The 20,294-nt window shown below is 33.1% G+C and overlaps 1 protein-coding gene across 6 annotated transcripts in view; it reads right to left on the reverse strand.

Moving 5' to 3' along the window:
- Positions 1 to 20,294, reverse strand: part of CSMD3 (CUB and Sushi multiple domains 3) — a 1,247,213-nt gene that overhangs the window by 312,531 nt on the left and 914,388 nt on the right. For all 6 annotated transcript variants that reach the window (XM_053896606.1, XM_019467839.2, XM_019467838.2 and 3 more), the window contains 4 exons: positions 18,210 to 18,366; positions 7,249 to 7,440; positions 3,058 to 3,184; positions 662 to 864 (listed from right to left, as the gene is read on the reverse strand). In XM_053896606.1, coding sequence (XP_053752581.1) covers positions 662 to 864; positions 3,058 to 3,184; positions 7,249 to 7,440; positions 18,210 to 18,366 — 679 coding nt within the window. The remainder of the gene's footprint in view (positions 1 to 661; positions 865 to 3,057; positions 3,185 to 7,248; positions 7,441 to 18,209; positions 18,367 to 20,294) is intronic.

The following is a 20,294-nucleotide window of genomic DNA, read 5'->3' on the forward strand; positions in this document are numbered from 1 at the left end:
ATATAATAATGAAAAGTTTTAAGTTTTTATTCATTTTTTCCAGCCACTGAGTAAAAATCGTTTTTACAGAACAACATATATTTAGCCACTTAGCAGTGCCATAAAAGAAAAAAAGTGCCATGAACACGGGTAATTACTTACAATGAATGACATTATATTGTTATAGGAAGTCTTTAATTTAGAAGTAGATCTAAAATATTTTGTCAAAGATATCTGGGAATATATAATTAAGATCTTTAAAAGGGAAAAACAAAATTAGTAATAATATAGGATTGCTTTTTTTGTAAAGGCAAGTATTCATTTCCTCCCTTATCTAAAAAAATTTCACATTTTGAAATAATCAGTTTTATGGTAAATTGAAATGTAAAGCTTTTGTAATGTAATTATTTCATTTGCTGAATTATTTTAGCAGCACTTTTACTTGAAAAAAAAAATGGCTTGACAATTAGAGAGAAGGTCTCAACGAGTAATTGATTAATTCCAAGTTAATTATATTCCTTTTTTCCAAGAATATTTTACCTTCACTGAAGATGAATAATAGGAAGACCAGAAACAAGCATAGTTAGGATCGTTAAAATTTTAAAAGGTTTGGGCAGGAAAGTTAAAATACTATTTGAATAGCATTCCTACTTTTCATTTAAGAAATAAAATAATAACTCACTTGAAAACTGAATTGCAAATCCAGATTTGCTGATATAAAAATCTGTGTCAAACTGGATGGTGACTATGTTGAGAGTGCTATGGATTCCTTCAGGAATAAGAGATCCACTGATTTCCTTTAAGAGCATCTCATTTTCTGGGGGACCATCCCATACTCGGAGGATATCATGTGATGCTTCCGTATCAAAAGCAAGAAACTGTAGGCTGTGGGAGAACCATATATCTCTATTTAATTATCTCAAACATGGATTCAGTTTTAAATAAAAAGATATACCAGATATGCATCTTTAATTTTATTAGATATTTTTTATACTATCAGATAAAAAATGAATTAGGTAAACAGCATATATAACCTCAATACATGTTTCTTAAACAGAATAATTTATTTTTCTAGAATATGATTACAAGTCTATTATATCACCTTTGTAAATTATAGAAATTTCAGATTTGCAGTCTTTTCTGTGTTCAGAATGTTTTAAAAACATTCTTATTTATTTTTGAGAGAGAGATACAGAGCGCGAGTGGGGGAGGGTCAGAGAGAGACACACACACAGAATTCAAAGCAGGCTCCAAGCTCTAAGCTGTCAGCACAGAGCCTACATGGGGCTCAAACCCACAAACCTTGAGATCATGAACTGAGCGGAAGTCAGACGCTTAACAGACTGAGCCACCCAGGTGCCGGGTGTGTTTGTGAATTTTAACTGTAGCCACAGTAGGTGACACTTATGGAGCATCTAGTACATGCTAGGCACTGTGCAAAATGCATTACGCAGATTTTCTTTGTTTAATGGTTATAATGACTTAATGAAGCAGGCACGTATTTGAGCTCAATTCTATAAATGTGGCAAATGGATTTGAGGCAGGTTAAATAAAATTGGCCAAAGGGTGGCAGAGTCATGAATTGAACTCAAGTTTTCTGAATCCGTAGTATATATTTTTACCGATGTTTCAAGTTTGTTTTATCAGAATCAAATGAGGTTGATTCAAGGAATGCAAGAATGAGTTCATATTAAAAAAATCAATACATTTCATCACAATAATAGATATGAGGAAAAAATTACACAAACATTTCAATATATACAGAAAAAGTATTTTTTAAAAATTCAACATTATAATCATACCCAGAAATCTAAGAATAAAGAAGTTCCTTAATGTGAAAATTAATGTTTACCCAACCCTACTCCCCCAAAATGCATAAAAACCAAAAAAAAAAAAACCCTTTTTCATGTTAAATATGCTTTATATCTAGCCTAGACATAATTATTGTCTGATATTTTTCATGGCCAGTGCCAAAAATTAGAAATCCAGTTACAGCAGCATGCTCCACTCTCTCTCTACATACATCACATCCGCGTTAGGTATGTGAAATGTCACAGCTTTAAATTTGTGTTGCAATTTAATATCCAATATTGTTCTTCAATTTAAAAAATTCCAGAATCCTGTTGAATTTAACATTTTTAAGTTTAGTAATTCTAATATTTAAATAAAACAACGTGTGATCTAAAGAAAAACAGGCTGAGGGTTGATCTGGTGCAGTCTACTTTGAGTTCTGCAAATTCCCTTGCAGTAGTAATATGCAATACACCTTTCAGCATGTTGATGAAGAATAATACTTGTTTTCCATAACCACCTTCACTACCCAGAGGCCTGTCTGAAATTTTCTATACATAAAACAGCAATTCTTAAATTTAAAGTCATTGTTTTGAGAGTGATAACACACCAACTAGCTCAAATTAGGTCTGAAGGGAGGATTTATTTCTGTTCATTTATTAACCTATTCCTTGTCATGATCACAGTAGTTAAACTAGGGTTTAGAGAACGTGATAACTTTGGCAAGCTGGCTGGTGCTGTTTTAGGAGATGATAGTTCTGCCCTCGTCAAAGGGTCAGTAATGTGAAGAATTGTGAGCCACCTAACTAAATTCATCTGGAAAGGGAAATCAAACACAGTTAACAGGGCAGAGAGCTGATGCTCCAGAGATATGCCTAAACCCAGGGAAGACAGGGAATTGTTACTGAGTCCCCTTCTGTTCTTATTTCTTCCAAATGTTCTTGATGCTGAATTTACAACGATGACAGCACAACTTTGTATCCCTATCAAAATGGTGGACTTAGCATCTTGAATCACCAAGAATTGAAAGATTAAAGTCCTAAAGAAGCAGAAAACATTTCTCGATCTCTGTGGTCTATGAAAACTACGAATCTAGGGATTATATGAACTACCACTGTGACAATAATCATACCCGTGAATACTTGTTATACTTTGAAGAGATGAAAACCAGGTTCTTCTTGGCCAAGGCTAAAGATATTGACAAACCTTGTTGTTTGATATTGTATATTGAGGCTGATCAGAAATTTCAGATTCCCCAGTAATTCTGAGAAAATAAAACCCATTTACCTGACAATGTTTCCTGGATCTACCTCAATCATCCACATGCAACGCAGATTATTGTCATATGGAAAGGGATAACCAGGAGATAAGATTCTTCCTGAAGATTCTCCTTTAAAACGACCTCCACATTCAGCTAAAATAATAATAATAATAATAATAATAATAATAATAATAATAATAAATGAAACCACCATTTAATGCCAATCTTTGCAAAACAATCTACGAATTTCTTAAAAATATATGTTTTTTCATCTTAAGGAAAATAAGGATTGACAATCCCTCTTCTTAAGACAATACATTTTGTATATACTTCCTCAGATTAATGTATTGATTGAAGCAATGATACACTAAAGAGTAAAACAATAAAGTCTCAAGTTAGATCACATAAAAGATAATAAGCTAGGGAATAAAAAAAGGACACACTCAAACACTCTGAGTTTAGGCATTCAAAGATTTTAAGATGTGTTGTTACATAACGATAATTTAAAAAGGGGAAACAGATGGCAAGTTGCTCACTGCTCGTTGGTTGTAGGCTGAATAATTTATCATCGTGCTACCCCACCTCTGAGAAAAACTAATCTTTACTGTGGTCCCTCAGGTCTTCTAAATTTCATTGTCCTTTTATTCCCCTTTAAATCACTCTAAACTCTTTCCTTTTTAACCTCCCCAAAGTCAAAGTGGCATTTTTATTAGATTTCTCACTTCAGTAAAATCTAGTTTAATTTAATGAGTCCTTAAATTTTATAAAACTCATCAAATCAAAAGTGTAGGTATTGTTATACAATATTTTTAAAAAATCTTTTGGGGGATTACCTCTCCATTTGAATGCTATTTAATATATGGGGATGTCTGTAGGGGTTTTATTTCAGTAAACAGATAATCTAGAAAGAATCCTCTGTACTGGAGATGACAGAAAATAAGTATTGCAGTTAGTATATTATTCTACATCTCTAACCCCAGAAACAGGGATAACACTGTATAATACATCATACATTTGAAAATCCTCCAGATTATTTCCTACCAAAAAATAAACAAAAACAAAAAAAATTTACTTTTTGCTTAAATATTTGAAGGCGCTCCTATATTTGTTTTTCTTGTTCTCTGCACTGTTTCGATCTTACTTACAATCACTGACTTAATCTTCTTGGTTTTGTTTTGGAAGAGACCTAATGGCAATTGAATTTAATGGTTCACAATGTATAGGCTCTATTCCTATAGGTAAATTTATTTCACAGATTTTACATATTCTATTTTACCACATTGTGATGATTAGTTTTACGTGTAAACTTGGTTAGGCAATAGTGCCCAGGTATTTAATCAAACATTAGTGTTGATATGAAAGTATTTTATAGATGTGGTTAATGTCTACAATCAGTTGGTGTTAATTAAAAGAAGTTATCCTTGATAATGTGGGTAGCCCTCATCTAGTCAATGGGAAGAACTTATGAGCAAAAAATAAGTGTTTGGGAAAAAAAGAAATTCTCCCTCACAACTGCAGAGTTGACCTCTGCCTGCATTTCCAGCCTTTTGACTTTCCCTATGTATTTTGGACTTGTCATCTCCCACAACTGCATGAGTCAATTCCTCAAAATAAATAAATCGCTTAGATAGATAGATAGATAGATAGACACTTAGATACAAATACATATAGATAGATCAGTCTAGATTTAGATATTCTATTCATTCTCTTTCACTGGAGAATGTTGACTGATACACTCACAGAGGACTAAGCAACTTGATTTTGTATTGCAATGTTAATTCATAAGAACAAATTTGTTATTTTTTTAAGTAAATGAGATACCAGTATTTAAGATGTTGCCATCACTTGTTTAGATTTTTTCTCATTTTTTAACAAAAATTGTGTTGGATAAACTTCAACTATGTAACTATATCAATTCATTATTACGTTATTTCTTTATAATTATCACTTTTATGGCATACACTTACTATGAGAACAGATTTTATACTTTATTCCTCCAGATTAATTTTTAATCAATTAAAGGTCAAATTGGGGTTTTGTGTACTACGCTGTATGTTCAAATTTAACATAGTTCTTTTTTCTCCAGATTTCTTTTCTACAAACATTACCTGTCATTTTGACTTCAAATGAGCCAGTGTGATATGCCATAACACTACAGCTCATATTTAAGAGAAGACTTATATTTGCAGTATAAAAATGAAATAGTGCTTAAAGAAGGTATATAGGTTAAATCCTCTGGCTATGGTATTTCAAAAAGTATTTGTTTGATCCATGTATAAGCTTCAGAAACATAATTATCTAGAAATAATCCATACAATTGCGAAAAAGTTTCTTATTTGACAGAGGCAAAGTGAGCACAAAAAATTAGGATGCTAGACCAGGTGGCAAGGCTATTAATTGTTGCCAGTAGAGAACACCATCTAAAATAGAATCTCCTCTTCTGTTATCATAGTAATCACCAGCACAACACGCCATGTGTCCAACTGTCTTCAGCTGTTATTCCTGTCTATCCATCATTAAAAGGAAAAACAACATATAAATTTACCCCTCTCATGAAATCTTGAACAGTATCAAGCCAGTAAGTTTTGACTCAGGAAATTTGTAAATATGAAGTGCACCGATTTGTTACAAACAAAATTAATTCTGATCACGAACCAAATGTCCTTCCATTTACATAAAGTCTTTTAAAAAGTGAAGAATGTCTTTAGCTTGGTTCAACACATATAGAAAATATGTTATTTTAAATATATCTGGTTTCTGATTTTAATTTTAAGGACAGCATGGAAAATCAGTATTTACAAGTTTATAGTTTTGTGCAATTATAATCCTTAATGCTTTTCTGAATATATTTCATATTCACATCAAAGAATACAACCTTAGAATTAGTGCTATATTTTTCTCATTATTAACGCCAGTGGGCTGACTGTTGGTCATATTCCAGAATCCCAAGCTTTGTTAATTTAGGTTGATTAGTATTTAGATATTATCCTCGTAATCTATCCAAAATCAGATGTCATCTGAAAAGAAAGGACTATGATTGCATTTTGGTTAGATAAAACATGTTTGCTTCCTACGTGAATCAATGTTTGAATAAACCAACAGAGGTCTTGTGGCATAAAAAAACACAGTGCAATTAGTTGCAAGGCCTTTAAAGACTGGAATTTCATTTTTCTATTTGCATTCTAGTAGGTTTTGTGGAGATTCCTATGTTAACCATATCAACTAACAAAGATACAAATTTGGAAGGTTTAAGTTTCCAAACTCATCAAATTATATACATTAAATATGTGCTGCAGTATTAAGATATCAGTTATACCTTAATAAAGCTGTAAATTTTTTTTTAATTTAGGTCAATTTTATTCATGTGGGCCTGAGGCAGAATGGATTTGTGCTTCTACAAATACCAGCAAGAAGTAAGAATGGCTGAAGAGTAACCGAGTGTTGGCTCCCTATTTAAGGAGTCAGTGTTTTGTTAAAATGTTTCCTTTTGTTGTTCTGGTATTCCAGCCTGGGACCTATTTGGTCTCTGGAGCAGAAAAAAACAAAAGAAAACAACAAGAAAACAGACATCTTTGTCAACACATTTCTGTCTACCTTCCTACTCACACAAACCCAGTCATTCATTAATTGATCTGCAAGATGGTACTAGTCCTCCAGTTGTGCAGTGAGAGAAAATGATCCATTCTCTAGCTTCATGGAGGCAATATACCTTATGTTATTGTGTCTCCCTTGCCTCTTTTTATTGAAATTGGTTAGTTATGCTACATACACATAAGAAAAGCCCATGTACTTCCTCAGATTTTTGAAAATCTATATACATATATAAAGAAAACCTTTGAAGTTTTTGAGAATAGGCTTATTGTTTTTTAATCTACCTTGATACCGGGACAGGTGCTCATTTTATTAAAACAAACCTAGTCAATGTGATTCCATAAATATGTACGACAAGTCTTAACATATTTTTATAGTGAATTAAATTTTGTATCAAGATAGGAGAAAGAATGACTTGATACAAAAAAATGTACTCATCGACAAACTTATGAAAACGACGCTTTCACTTTCCATTAATTTCCTCCAACAAATTTGAGCTATGAGTTCATTAACTTCATGATTTAAGCTGTGAGCTGTGCGTGAACAGATAAAATCACTTGAAAAGGGACAGCGTATTTGGATAGCACTCCCAAAGAACTATTTATGAAAATGTGAGAGTATCTTACCAATACAGGAAGGCAGAGGATAGTCCCATGCCCTTCTCTCCCCTGTCATGCATTTGAGAAGGCTACTCCCGTGGAGAGTATAGCCTGGATTGCATCCATAAATAATAGTGCTCCCAGCAAAGTGGCCTTGGTCACTGATCTTGTATCCAAATTGTGGAATACCAGGATCCTCACAGTGTGAAAGTTCAAAACCTGTGATAAGGACACAGAGTCATTAAAGGCAACATTTAACAGGAAGATTTAAAATTATACCAACAGTCTTTGATTATTTTTAGTATAATTACATACCTTTTCCTACTTATATTATTACTCTTACATTATTCAATTTTGATAGTATATATACAGCATCCATAAAGTTATTTTCTTGAAAATTAGAATTTGTTGTAATTTGATTGGTTGATTGTAATTTTAAAGTTTATCAGTGATACCCCATGGTCTATATAACTATATCGTGGCTTGTAGCACTAAGCCTCTCGCTTACCTCAAGTGAATTGCGGCTAATAATAAATTCTGACCAGTGTGACTACTAGAGTCAAGTCATCAAAATTTTAAAATTTTGACAAAACATGTCCAATAATTGTCCAATTCACAGATATGTCCACTGCAAATAGAACTGTAGATTGCTTTACTTTGATAGCATTATAGTGATCATTATAATGATAGTCTCATATTGAAAACATAGTTTTTCGAGACATAATAATAGTATTCAGGTTTAAGAACTCGGAATCTTTATATCCTGCCCCCTCCAAAATGTACAGCTTTCAGAAATTCTCACAAGAAAACAAAAACAAATCGAAGCAGCATGTTATTCTGTGGTACAAAGAAACTACGTTTGTGTTCAGCAGAGTTTGGGCTTTTGCATGAATTTTGCTGGAAACTTTATTTCCTGAGATAAGAGTAGCACTGGAGAAGTTAATTTACAACTACCCGTACCAGGAGTGAGAGAACGCCAGAGAGCTTTACCTGACTCCAGAGGACGTTTGTGTTTGCACCAAGGGGGAGAACGAGATGACTTACAGACATCTCTAGGTTATAAAAACTGGAGACATAGGCTAATCTGGCTCTTAGAGAAATGTATTTACATTCTGCGGTTAAAAAAAAAAAAAAAAGAGAGAGAACTCAAGATCCTTTCCATCCCATCTCCAAGCAGCAAAGTTCTTTCTTCCTGCTTTCAGGAGAGGAAGGCAAGATAGCTGACTTCAGCAGAGCATGTCCATTTTTCCTCATGCCTTGCCACTGGCCACCCATGCAGATTTTTCCATCTGATTTCCATCATGTTACTACAGGGGTAAGGAGTAGGTCAGAAGTGTGTGGGACATACCAATATTATTATTATATTATTTAAATAACAATTATTAATCTGTTTAGATCCAGAAGATCTTGTGTCCATATGCAGAATAAAGTCAACAAAAGTGAATATTAAAAACCACTGTCAGCACAGTTCACTATAAAGATCCTGAAAGAACTGGAAAAGGATACCTCATAATATAAATTAAACACGATAGTAGCAATCAAAATCTAGGCTCCTTAGCCATAGAGTTCTTGTCTTTAATGTTTTACCAAGTGTATAAATATAAGATAAATGATAGAGTGAATGTACCAAAGATAATTAGGTGCTATTTACACCAGTTATAGCTTCTGAGACTAGAGGACTATAAAGAGTATTCCAGATAGCCTTATGAGATAGGAAAACCTGTGACTTCAAGACAAATAATGCTGGAGAAAAAAAAAATGTTATGTGTATAAATCATAGGATAATCAAAAAGCAGTCTCTGTCTCCTTTATAGGCACAAATCCTTGACCAAATTAATCTAGATTTGAACTAGAACAACAACAACAACAAAAGCATGCATTATCTCATATATGGCAAATCACTAATTTGCATCATTGACTTCCTAGAATGTCAAAACATACATTAAATCACTAGAATTTGCACATATCCAAGTACTAAATACATATTGTAACTTCAGCATTTTGAGGGATACATTATCTATCAGAGGAAGGAGCCCTTCCTACTCTCTTCTATGGGGTATTAACCATTTTTTCTTCTGTTAACTCAGAGAAATACTTTACACATTTTAATTAATTTACAATCATTTGCTTCTTTTCTTTGTTTTTCTATAGAGTGGAATTATTTCAATTTTTCCCTCTTTCCCACAATGACTTCCCAGCATAAATCTTGGCTCACGGCAGATGTGTAATAATTTCTATGGATGGATGTGGATTATTAGAGGCAATTATCTCAAGGAGATAACTGAGGACGAAACTAAAATAATGCTGATGAGAAACTGAAGTTTATGAAACAATTAAAAAAGTCTTCAGGAATTTCCCTTATGGATCAATTTGTGACAGCTCTGTTTGGGTGAAAATATGTTAAAATAAAGCAAATATAAATGGCGTCAGAAACAGAGCCCAACAACAAGTCACAAGTCACTAACTCAAATCGTGACATAAATGAGATATAAAGATACACGGTCAAGCAAGCCAGTCTTTCAAACATAGAAACAGAAATGGCAGAAGTAGCAACTTTACATTTTCAGGACACATTACTTTGCATGAATCTGCATACTTAATACTGCATTTAAAGTGTTCTTGCTCAAAAATTACAAGTTTGCGTGCCTTCTACCAGACATAATATTCAGTTTATCATTCAAAATGCAGCCACTTCTGAGTTTTACCGTATATCATTTATCAAAATAAAAATGGAAATCAAGCTCTCTTTTCAAGGTTCATTACCAAATTCATCCTTCCTTAATTTGAATGTTCTGTAAATGTGGTTGGCAATTGCTGGTGATGAGGTAAAATGGAGATATTCTTTGTAAATTAAGATAATTTATAATACTTTGCATTGTAGATGAAAATGCACATGGACAATACTATATAAGCTACAAAGCACAACATAATTTAGTCCAATTTGGTGGAATTATTGTTGCCTATTCATAAATATTCAGATCTGTCTTATCTTTATGGAAACATTCAGCTGCCAGTCTTTTCATTGAAAAGCTCAAATACTTGAAACTGACAATTAAATAAAGATGTGTATGAAAAATCATATATGCTATAAATATTCACCATTCCTTGTGAAATTTGATACTCTGATGAAATGAAAATTTCTAGAGCACAAAATGAACTGAAAATCCCCATTACCTAAATCCTTTTGACTTAATAACTTCAACAGAGATTTAATTCCTTTCCTGCTACTATGTAGTATAAGGATTTCTAATTTATTTTTAAGTTGTTATTGGAAACCTACAAAAGACTACAAAGGATAACATAACAACTTCACCATCTGACTCTATCAGATTCTACTATCATAGTAGCTTCAGATAAAAATTAATATTATTTCAGATTAATATTCATATTGATATTAATATCAAGAAATAAATATTATAAAACAAGTAAAGCTCCTTTTTGTTCCCTTCTCAACCACTTTCAGATTTTCCCTACCAAGAGCTAGTAAATATTCTGAATTAATGTATTCTTCTCATACCTATTATATATATATATTTATATATATATACTTATATATATTTATATATGTATATTTTATATTTTATTTATTTATTTTGAGAGAGAGGGAGAGGGAGAGGGAGAGGGAGAGCATGCATGTGCATGAGTAGGGGAGGGGCAGAGAGAGAGAGACAGAGAATCTCAAGCAGGCTCTGCACACTGCTAGTGCAGAGCCCCATGTGGGGTTCTATCCCGTGTACCGTGAGATTATGACCTGAGCCAAAATCAAGAGTCAGACCATCAAACAACTGAGGCACCCAGGCGCCCCCTATTTTCATCACATATCTATATGTCTATGAACACTATATAGAATGTTTTGCAAGTTATTTATACACTTTATAAACTATGAAATTATTTTAAAAATTCTTCTGAAACTATTTTTGCCAGCATTGTGTTTTTACCTTTACACACACACACACACACACACGCACACATGCACACACACACACACACACACACACACACATTTTATTCATTTTAACTACTCTGTGGTATTCCATTAGAAACTTACTACAAAATTGATTTATTTATTTTCTAACTGATGAACTTTTACATTGTTTCCCATTATTCCCTGCTACAAAAAGGCTATACTTTTTGTCTGCTTTTGCACAAATGTAAGCATTACTATAGGGCATGTACCACGTAGGGATGCAGAGCTCACTTTGTCCTAAAGATTGCATCAAAATCTGCTAATCTGCTATTCAACTTCTTCCTTGATCTACTGAGAGATGAATAGTTTAATTCCTACCTCCACATAATTTCTATTCCATTTGATTATGAACAACAGCTGTGTATTCACATGGGGGAATGTCATATGGTCAGAAAAACAGTACAAATAATACAATAAGGCAGATGGCTTAAAAATATAAATGGTATTTGAAAACTCACTCTTTGAATATAAGTCAGCATTTTTGATGGAACTTCAAACGAGATCTTTATACACTTTATTTTTTTGAAACTCAGTTAAAATGTAAATATGTTTTTAATATTCTAAAAGTTACCTTATAGAGTATTTCATGGTGAATTAAGGTATGTTAATTGCATAGACCAACAGTAAACACCGTCAAATTGTTAAATAAAAAGGGAGATAGATTGTTAATAAGAGAACTGAGAAAGCATGCTAGCTAAATACAGTTGAGGATGACATCTGAAACTAAAAACATTAATTCAAGTTTAAATAATAACACAAGGAGACAAAGATCATTCTATCATAATTTTAATCTCTGTAGAATTCTTTGGTGAATTTGGTTCATAATATTTAGTGGAATCTTTAAGAATTATACTTAATGTTTGATTAGTAAATTCTACTTAGGCCATGAATCTTGCAAGAAAAAGTATTATTTTAGAATTCTTTATATTCATACGAAGATGTGTACAAAACATAATGTCAACATCATCACTTTAAAATTCGCAAGCAGGAAATAGTCCACAGTCACAGTCACCCATGGCAACCATGACAATCCTCTTTGATTCAGAGATGACAAAGAATATAATAGGAGGGATGCCTGGGTGGTTCAGTCGGTTGAGCATCTGACTCTTGATTTTGGCTCAGGTCATGATCCCAGGGTTGTGGAATTGAATCCCACATCTGGCTCCACACAGCGTGGAGTATGCTTGAGAGTCTCTCTCTCTTTCTCTCTCTGTCTCTCTGTCTCTCTGTCTCACTTTCTCTACCCCTCTCCCCTGCTCGTGCTCACTCTCTCTTTCTTTCTAAATTAAAAAAAATATGTTTTTAATTTAAAAAGAAAGAATGTAATAGGAATAAAGAGAAGAAAGTTTTATATGACTACACATTCCATTTTTTTCACGAGTCAAACTAATTTAAAAAAATGGCACACATGTATTTCTTACTCATCAAACTCTAGGAAACATCAAACTTTGAAACCACAATCTTTATATGAATGCTGTAAGAAGATAATCCTTACAGTTTTGAGGAATAGAAGTTAAACACTTAAATAAGCAAAGGTTTGTGGAAATGATTGCTATGTATTTCCAACTGAAAGAAAGGAGATATGGTAAAGAATTCTTTTTTTTTTTCTTAATTGTCATTGCTCTAAATCCTACGTATAAAGTTCTGAGTAGAAAACACATTACTCACAGACTTTCCTATATTTTAATCTGTTGGGCATGAAAAAGTGAGTGATATTTTTAAATGTGCTAGTTTGTGTCTTGCACATCATATATTTGTACATCATTCTGGGATGGTGAGATCCAGCTTTGCTTGAATATTAATTTTTAACCATCAGCCACTTGGTATTTGGCCAAATGTATGGTTGGTGCATTCTAGACATATGTAAGAATGGAATTTTACTAAATATTGCCAAATTACCCTCCCAGGTGACTTTACCAACTTGCATTCCCTAAAGTTAAAAGAACAAATTGCCATCAGCACTTAGTGTTAGAGAGCTTTTTAATTTTTAGTAACCTTATGAATGTGTAATAACATATTATTTGGGGTTTAATTTTTCTCAATTTCTATTAGGAATTTTTTTTTTGTTTGCTTACTGACTACTTGAGGTTTCTTTACCGTGAAACTTTCTTTTAGACTATTCTCTTTCTTATTAATTTGAAGGATTCTTTTCTATAGAGTTTATATTTTTCTGTTACATATATTGTTAGTATCTCCTAGAAATGTCTCATCTTTTTACTTTATGGTGTGTTTTGCTATAGAGGTACTCAAAAACTACTTGGTGACTGGGGATTGATTGGGAAAATAGAAGCCACTTAGTTTGAATTGCTAGGATTCCATACAAGAAATTAGAGGGAAAATATAAGAAATGCAGACGCAGTGAAGGTCAGAAGACCACTGCTGGCTTTCAGGAAATCCTGGAGTTCCCACATTCCCGCCTGCGGATGCTAGTGGAAAATAATAGCTTCTCCACTGATGCCACCTCTCAGCTCTCACAGGACTGGCTTTAATTGGCAGGATCTAAGTAGAGATCTTCACTGGCAAGAGTTGTCAGGTTTTTAGTCCCTACACTTCAGGGAAGTACTTACAAGGGCAGAGATGCTCCTGACTATTGACAGATCTTTGCTTGTATATCTTGTTTTGGACATCTTACTCCACTTTAAAGATGTAGCTTTAAGGTCTAGGCTACTCTTTTCTTTTCCCTAAATATTTTAATGTTTTGAGACCCACATATAATATTGCCTATGTAAATGACGGATAAGAAATATTTCTTTAACATTTTAGTTAGAATACTTTGTACTACATAATGCAGCATTAGTCAGTACTTCCTTTATTACCTGGTTAATTTCAAGATTTAAACCGCAAAAGAAATGCCAAATACATCTGTTAAGTGGTCTAGAGGACAAAGAACCACATGGAGTAACTTTGCTGCTCCCTTGTAATTTACTTATTCTCTACTTGCATTTGCAGTCAATATATTATATCCAGAGAATAAAGTTAGAGTTAGTAAATCATCTGATTATTTTTCATGACTAGCACTGCCAACAACATACTGGCAATTATATTGAACATTTTAAATAAGGATAATTTATTATATATTTATAAGGTTAGTGCAAAGAAAAGGTGTCACAAATTAGCTAATGCCCATCTTTAGTTTGAATATAAAATTTGAAATGGGCATGTTCCATGTGGATTTATGAATCATTTCAGGCAACATGACTGAGAGGCTAAAAGGGCCAAATATATAGCTGAACTTTTCCCTTGGGATAATGAACATTTCTCCAATGGGCTTTTTAGTAAATTAAATGTACAGAGGTGATAACCAGAGGACATCTGAGCCCAGAGGTACTGCCTAATGGCTGGGCATCATGGACATTTACCGGATCAGCTTTTGAGAAGACAATGTTATAATCCATCAAAAAGGTGTGATTTAGCTCTGTAATGGATGGTTGTTTAAAATACCCAATTACTTTCCACTGAATTAAAGTGGGATAACTATAAATGAAGAGAGCTAAAAGAATCTGTAATGAAGCATAACTTCAAGAAATAAAGTTTAAATACTACACATACTGCATTAAAGATACTAGGTCTAAGTTACTCCCCGATTGTAAGGGTAGCCAATAAGAAAGCATTCAGATTCTCAGGCATAAAGTGACAAAAGTGTTTTTGGAAAGAATTGCATTTACTTTTAAAAACATTTGCTTTCTTAGTGATTATATAATGAATGGACAGTTGGAATAAAATGTACCTTAAAAAGGTCTTCTCTAAAATATTTCCTCATTTTTATCTCAGCCAAATGTGTTTCTCTGTACTCAAAGCTGGAAATAACCAGGCAACCACACAAGTCAACAAAATGGATGATAGAAAGCTAGAGAGTGACTACTGTGACATAGGATACCTGTCATTATAAGGGTGGTCACCAAAGGCCTGTTTATGCTAAGACTAGAATTGTGAGAATTGTGAGGGGAAATGCAAGTGGAATTAATCTGAATTGGATTATCTTCTGTATTTGCCTTGAATGTGCTTCACATGATCTTTCTAGTCTCTGTGCCTGTCTTCATCCTATTCTTTGCCCAGAATACTCTCTACCATTTCTTTTTTTGACCTGCCAATCCAACCTAAAAAACTACCTCATTCATGAATCCTTACTTGATCTGCCCTAGAGTCACCTGACTCCTTTCCTGTCTCCAGTTCTCTCAATGTGGAGCCTGGGGATTCCTCTGTATCACAAAGGGCTCTCTCAGATGTTTCGGAGAAAAAGTGTGGATAATTCTAAGGAGGAACATAACACAGAATGGCAGGGTGGAATTAGATTGAGAAATAGATACAGGGATTCTTATACAAAAACATGGTCTTTTACATTCTTTTCTCATGTTTGGGCATCTTAGCAAATTCTTTTATGTTCGTAAATTAGTAACTGCCTCTAAGAAGTTTATGAATATTTAAAATATGTGCCCTAGTAGAATCTTCTTCTATAACACAAAAGCATTTGTATAAAATCAGTATTCAGACCACATATTAATTTACCAAGAATATGTAAAAAAACATGCGATTGAACTAAACTGACTGTAGACATTATGAGAGGAAATGGCCCCTGAAGAACTATGCACAATATGTTTGTAAAAAAGCATAACCACAGTAGAGTGTGATAACTGCTATATTAGTTGCAAATATAAACTACTGCAAAAGGCATGTTAAAAAGTCGGCTAACTCTAGCTGAAGGAAGGTAAGCGGCAGTGGGGAAATATTGAAGAGGAGTCTTAGCTCAAAGGCTCAGTTGATGATTCAGGTTGGGGCATACCAATAATTGTTAACCAGGAAGAGAAAGCAGCCTATGGCTGCAAATGAAAATACATTTGGAGGATGGGCACACGTTTCTGTCAAAGCTAGGATATCTGTGGTTAACTATTAAGATCACTGTAGATATGTAGAAAGACCACCACTGTAAAAACCAGAAGTAATCCTTAAGAACAAATACAATTAATAACAGCCGTGTTACTAGTTCCAGGAGCCTCCCCAGCAGAGGGGCTCAGAACACAGCTCTCAATTCAGAAAATCACAGGACCCTTCACTGACCTGGTGATATCCAGAGACAACTTGGAAATAGGCGTATATACATTTTAGTTTAGTTCAGAGACTGAAAAGTATTTATAGATACATATTTACGCTTTTAAAAGAATAATTGCTTTTCTATTCTCTTCCCAATTCTATAGCTTTCCATCTTCATAGAGACACACATTCTATAATGAAAAACTAGAGTCATTAAGAAGAGTGACTTCAAATATTTGCTTTTTAAGATCTCTCTTTCTGACATCTAGTAGCTCATACCAATGAGAATAAAGTCAATGATTTTATTCATTCCAGACACCTAAGCAACCCACACAATTTTAAATGCAGGTACGTCCTACAATGTCCAGTATCTTTGCATCAGTAATCTCAAGTTACAAAGAATTTAAATATCCAAAAAGGAAATCTAGTTTCTTTTTTTTTCTCCTGTGACACCCATTAACATTTTAGACAAGGGGAAATGCAAAATGATGCAGAGCAAAGAAAGATCATTATGTAAACATTGAGCCATATCTTGAAAAATGTCAGCATCTTTGTTAGAAAACAGAGAAAGGAAAAGAGAAAAGCAGATTAAAAAATGTGCCCTTCTGAGCAGATTGCACCAATTATATTCGAGCAATAATTCTCAATATTATTACTTTTAATATATCACCTGGTAATATCTGTAAACACAGTTTGTTTGGATTTTCATTTGTCTTTGGAAGTACTTCATAAAAAACTGCATTGTGCACAACAGTTCTCAGGATTCAGAAACACGAATTGAACATTCATTTTGTTAATTTATGTTTTGATACACTATTGGTGTAACAATTCTAGCACAGGTAGAAAAAAGCCTTGAAATAAACAGGGAGCAAGAGTAATCTCTTAGTCATACGCACCAGATTTTTTTAATACAATTTTAATGTGATATACTCTGTTGTCTCCTACTTCTCATATCATTAGGAAAGAATATTTTCACAAACAATAACTTGATTCAAATTCCCTTTAGGATCCCGTGTGAGTATCTTTCATGGTGTAACCTTTTTAATTTCCCAATTTCTGTAATAGTTTCGATTCATCTTATTTCTTGAGAAAATTTATAGAAGTCATCAGATTTTTTTCAAATATTCTAAAAGTAAAGATTTCTGAATGTTGCTGTTTTATTTTGCTAAATTAAATGAGTATTCTGACCTTCCAAGAACTAATTTGATCTGATAGATTATACAGTTGTTAAACACACAGCTAGTAACCACCGCAGGTTTATATGTGATTTACTTTCTTAGTGTACTGTCTTATAGAGTAGGAACTCAATAAATATATTACTTGAATATAATTTATTGTTGATAGATGCAATTAGTCTATTTCTTATATTATGGCACTGGTATAAAATAAATTCATTTAATTCATATAAAACAATGGATGTGACCCACCAACCTTTGAACTTCTACTTATTTGTTGGAATAGCCAATTGGAGAATAATGCAATAGTTCTGTATGAATTTATTTTTAATAAAGCAATTCAACACATAAGCAAAACAAAATAAAACCTTAACTCTAATGTAAACTCATCAGAAACCATCCAGTTATCATTAATGACTATCCAACTATAACTACCACACATAGGTTGTGTGAATTTTGCAAACACTGAATTTCCATCTATTAAAAAAATAAGAAATAAGTATTTATTAAATATCAAACTTGGAGAATATTGCTATTTTAAAAATACATAAATAAATAAGCCCAAAGTCACAAATTACTTAACCATTCTTAACCTTACTTGTTTCAACTGTGAAATTGCAACAGTTAGAATACCTGTAATTTATGGAATTGTTTTTAGGGCCAAATAAAATTACATATATTGAAGGTAATTCTAAACTTCAAATTCTTGATCAAATGTTGGATATTACATCACCTGGTATATTATAGTTATTTAATAAATACTCAGCATCAGTGTTTGGCCTTTGTTTTCTTTTTTCTTTTTCTTCCAAAATACTTACTGGTATAGACAAGTTGAAAACCTTCATCTGTCCCTTCAGAATCAGAATTGAATTCTAGCCAGAGCTGATTTGAAGTGCTGCTAAGAGTCAAGCCTCGCATGGACGCACCAGTAAATGCACCTAGTAGATGAGTCGTTTTATCTTTTCCATCATAAATCTGCAAAATATTTATAATTAAAATGTAAATGTGCCAATAATAACCAACTCAAATCATTTATGAAGAAGAGGAAATTATTATACACTTCCTAAATCAGGTCACTACATGCTCCCCAAGGACAATCACATATATTAATTCCTACATATATCAAGTTAAGAAGGTTGGAATCCACATGGATACTTTTAAAATTCCAAGCTCAGTAGACCTTAAGTAACACTTGAACTCATATTATATAAATTTTGCTCTTATTATCAAAATAATGCTTTTTTATGGTAGACATTTAAAACTGAGAATACCAAAGGGGGTCTGGGTGGCTCAGTCAGTTAAGCGCCAGACTTCGGCTCAGGTCATGATCTCACGGTTCGTGAGTTTGAGCCTTGCATCAAGCTCTGTGCTGACAGATCAGAGCCTGGAGCCTGTTTCAGATTCTGTGTCTTCATTTCTCTCTGCCCCTCCCCTGCTCACACTCTGTCTCTGTCTCTCTCTCTCTCAAAAATAAATAAACATTAAAAACATTTAAATTGAGATTACCCAGAGGCTCTTGGGTGGCTCAGTCGGTTAAGCGCGTGACTCTTAATTTCGGCTCAGGTCATGATCTCACCACTCATGAGTTGGAGCCCTACATCAGGTTTTGCACTGGCAGCGGGGAGCCTGCTTGGGATTCTCTTTCTCCTTCTCTCTCTGCCTCTCCCCTACTCACTTTCTTTATCTTTCTCTCTCAAAATAAATAAATAAACTTTAAAAATAAGTAAATAAAATTGAGAATACCGACAGAAAGCCTGGTTTCCAAGGCTGGTTGGTTGTTTTTCTGCAACTTGCTCAAGGTTAGCCAAATGCTTATTTTTCTGATAACATAATTAATATAAAAAATGCTTGTTTCTTTTTCAATTTCTCTCATTTATTCATCTCCTTGAACTTAATCCATTTTTGACACGTAAAAAAATATATTAAATGAGTACCAAATGCTTTTAGAAACTAATTTAACATTACCAAAATATGCAAAACAAAATCGATAAGCTCTCAAACATCCCCACGTAATTCCCATTCTTCTGAAGGTATAACTTCTCATTGTATTCTAATTTGCTTTTCTTTTACCAGTGCAATCTAGACATCTCTCAGGGTCAGTAGATACAAATTCTGCCTTTTGAGAGCTGATAATAGTTCACACAGTGACATTACCACAACGATCATTCTCATCTTAATAAGTTCAATTTTTTTGCTACCAAGAGCAATGCTGAAATAAACAACCTTTCACATATAACTTCACATTTTTTGATACTTGTATTTTCATAAGGAAGTTTCCATATATGAGATTTCTGAACTAAAATATTCATGTATAGCAGATTATTTCCAAAAGTGTATAGAAATTACATGAAAAGTTTACCGACATCGTATGTTACCATTCTTTTGCCGGTAAGGCATGTATTTACAATGATGTATTAATTCTCCATTTACCTAAGGGAGTGAAAATTGGTTATTGACCAATCTTATTCCATAGTATTTAGTTTCGAGGGTTGAATAAATGATAATGAAGAGAAAAAGTTGAGAGATGCTGTTCAAAGTTACTTATCTCCTGCCTGAAACTGCTTTACTTTTAACCTGATATTAGTGTAAAAATTGTGTTGCTGAACTCCTAAAACAGTTAACTTGCCAAGCACCAGTGTTCCTCAGAAATGGTATTCATTATGTTTATGTCATGTAAGAGATAACATTTAGATGGTACACAATGGAACTTTTTGTTATTATCATATTAACCTGCATGATAGACTTTTCTTGGGCTAGATTGTTTGGTTTAATTTGGTAATACTTATAATGTTTTCTATAATTTGTAAATGAAAACTCATGTATAATATAAATTTTTTTCTTCAAATTATCTTTACCAGTTATGTTAACTTAATAAATTGGGAAATTTTCACTATATTTCTAAT

This window comes from Panthera pardus, unplaced genomic scaffold, assembly GCF_024362965.1.
Source record: "Panthera pardus isolate Hobbes unplaced genomic scaffold, ASM2436296v1 HiC_scaffold_7, whole genome shotgun sequence".
Taxonomy (NCBI): Eukaryota; Metazoa; Chordata; class Mammalia; order Carnivora; family Felidae; genus Panthera; species Panthera pardus.